The 2,419-nt window shown below is 61.0% G+C and overlaps 1 protein-coding gene across 1 annotated transcript in view; it reads left to right on the forward strand.

The window, feature by feature from the left end:
• The window catches only part of Ppp1r9b (protein phosphatase 1 regulatory subunit 9B), a 13,360-nt gene extending 11,377 nt beyond the window's left edge, over nucleotides 1-1,983 (forward strand). Inside the window, exons 9-10 of the mRNA XM_019206900.1 lie at nucleotides 170-266; nucleotides 432-1,983. Of these exons, the coding sequence (XP_019062445.1) occupies nucleotides 170-266; nucleotides 432-485 (151 nt within the window). The 3' untranslated portion in view covers nucleotides 486-1,983. The remainder of the gene's footprint in view (nucleotides 1-169; nucleotides 267-431) is intronic.
• The last annotated feature ends 436 nt before the right edge of the window (nucleotides 1,984-2,419 follow it).

Consider the following 2,419-nt stretch of genomic DNA (forward strand, 5'->3'; position numbering starts at 1 on the left):
GGGCGCCAGAGCCAGCGCAGGGCCAGACCTAGAGACCTCGGGGGAGCCTGGGGCCTCCAGAGCCGGCCAGGGAGAGCCCAGTGGAGGTCAGGGCCGAGGACGCTGGCTGCCCCCGAGGGGAAGCCTGGCCACACCTTCCGACCCACCGTGTGCCCCTTGCCCATCACAGGGAGATCGAGTTCCTGAAAAAGGAGACTGCGCAGCGGCGTGTTCTGGAGGAGTCGGAGCTGGCCAGGAAGGAAGAAATGGACAAACTCCTGGACAAGGTGGGACTGGGGGCTGGGGTCAGGGCCCTTGTGGAAGGCAGCACATCAGCCCCCGTCTAACACCACCCGACGGGTCCTGGGGTGGGTCATGTCCTCACCTAGGGGACCCGAGGGGCTGGGCCTGTGCTTGGTACTCAGGCCTGAGCCCCCGCCCCTGTTTTCCAGATCTCAGAACTGGAAGGCAACCTGCAAACACTGAGGAATTCCAACTCCACTTAACAGGATTCATCCCATGACTGGACAAAAATGCCCCCTCCCCTCGTCCTCCCTCCCCTGTCCTCCATACCCACTCCGCCCCTACCAGCCTGGGGACAGGTGCCCCGACTCCCCTCCCTCCTCCCCCACCTCCCCAGCTTCAGGGACCAGAGGGCCCATTTCACAGGCCCCTTAAGGCGGCCCAGGCAGACAGTGGCGACTGGAAGGGCGGCCTCCTTCTCACCCTGTGGGGCTGAGGCACAAGGGCCGAGGGAAGCCAAGGGCTGGCCTGGGTGACGGATGGACACAAGGACCTGCAGACCAAACTGCCAGACTTTACAACCTCCAGCCTTCGTCTCTGGACTGGAGGGGGGCTGGGGCTCCCCCAGCATCTCGCCAACTGGAGGCTGCTCCCTGACCCCTCGGTCTCGACTCGAGATCCTACCTTCGTGGCCCTGCCTCTCCCATATCATCATCGTGCTGTCTGTTGCATTCCAATTCTCCTGTTTGGGAGGTGGGTGTTTTGCCTCCTCCGCTCCCTGTTCCCTATCCCAGGAGGGACAGAGCTCAGCCCGAAGCCGGAGGCTGGGCCTGGCCCTGGCCCTGCACTGATTTCCCCTGTATCCTTCGGGAAAAGCGGAGCGACAGTAAGAAGAGGGGAGAAGCCCAGGATCCTGGTCCCTGACTCCCCCTTCCTGGGGGACCGCCAGCAGCCCCCGACTTCTCCCTCTGCCTCCCCTCTCCTGGGTGCCAAATAGCCATAACCTCCTCCCCTGAACTGTTCTGCCACCTGTGGTGTGGGGGGGATCCCGGCTGAGCCTGGGAGGAAGGGAGGTCAGTTTAGGGGCTGCTACTTTCTCACCGGAGAGCCAGACCCTCCCGGCCCTGCCCAGGCCCACGCCTGGAAGCCTTGTATGAACAGCGCAGACTCAGCCCTGGCCCCACAGTTTTCCCATATTTTGACTGGAGGGTAAAATTTTACTACTTCTCCTATTTTTGGAGACCAGGGCTGTCCACCCACCACCACCACCACCCCTGGCAGCCTGCTTTCTAAATGAAATGGACTTCCCCACTTGAATCCCAAATTAGGGCTTGGACCAAGGGAGATGAGACACCCCCCTTCCCATAAAATCCATTTTGCCACCTCCCCTCTCCCCCTCCCTGAGCCTAGGTTTTGGTTCATTTTTTAAAAATCGACCCTGCTCCATCCGTTTCAGCTTCTCCTTGTCCCCTGTAAATAGACCACGCCATCGACCAGTATTTCTTGCCCATCCCCCGCCCCGTTCCTGCCCTCCCCCAAAGTGCTGGCCGTCTCGGTGCCCCGCCCATGCGCTTCACCAGGGCAGATGGAGGGGGCGGGGCCTCGGGCGCTTCCGGCTTCCTGGCCCGCAGCCGCCCCTGCCCCGCCCTTGGAGGACCCGTCTCTGTATATAATATATATATGTATGTATTGTTCCCGGTTTTGTACGGACCATGCCCTCCGTCAGGTCGTCCCCATAAAAGCAGCCCCAGAGCGTCGCTGCCTGCTTTCTTGATTCGCTTCACTGGGAGGGTTCAAGGCTCCAGGACCCTGACATCTTCCTGTCCCTCTCCCCAGCAGGCTGCCTCTCTGCCCGTACACCCCCAGCATCGCCAGTGCTTTCTGTCTATTGGTTTCTGTACGGTTTGCGCAGTTCCTTATGTTCCTTTTACAAGATCTCTGGAGGAGCTCAGGGATAGGTTGGATGTGGAAGCGAACCCCAAGTCGCTCCGGAGAACTGCACTGATGACGCTCTCCAGAAGGTTTAGGACTGAAGGTTTCAGGGGGGGGCAGCCTTATCCCAGGGCCCTGCAGGCTGTTCCTCTTGGGGCGGCCCTAAGAGGTCTTAAACAGGTCTTGACCCCTGCTCTGTGCCAGCAGCTCTGGCCGCTGCATCCCCAGCCCTAGCGCTAGAAGGTCTGGGGGTGGTGCCAGAGCT

Source organism: Fukomys damarensis, unplaced genomic scaffold (genome assembly GCF_012274545.1).
Source record: "Fukomys damarensis isolate Sample0158 unplaced genomic scaffold, DMR_v1.0_HiC HiC_scaffold_13, whole genome shotgun sequence".
In the NCBI taxonomy this organism is placed as follows: Eukaryota; Metazoa; Chordata; class Mammalia; order Rodentia; family Bathyergidae; genus Fukomys; species Fukomys damarensis.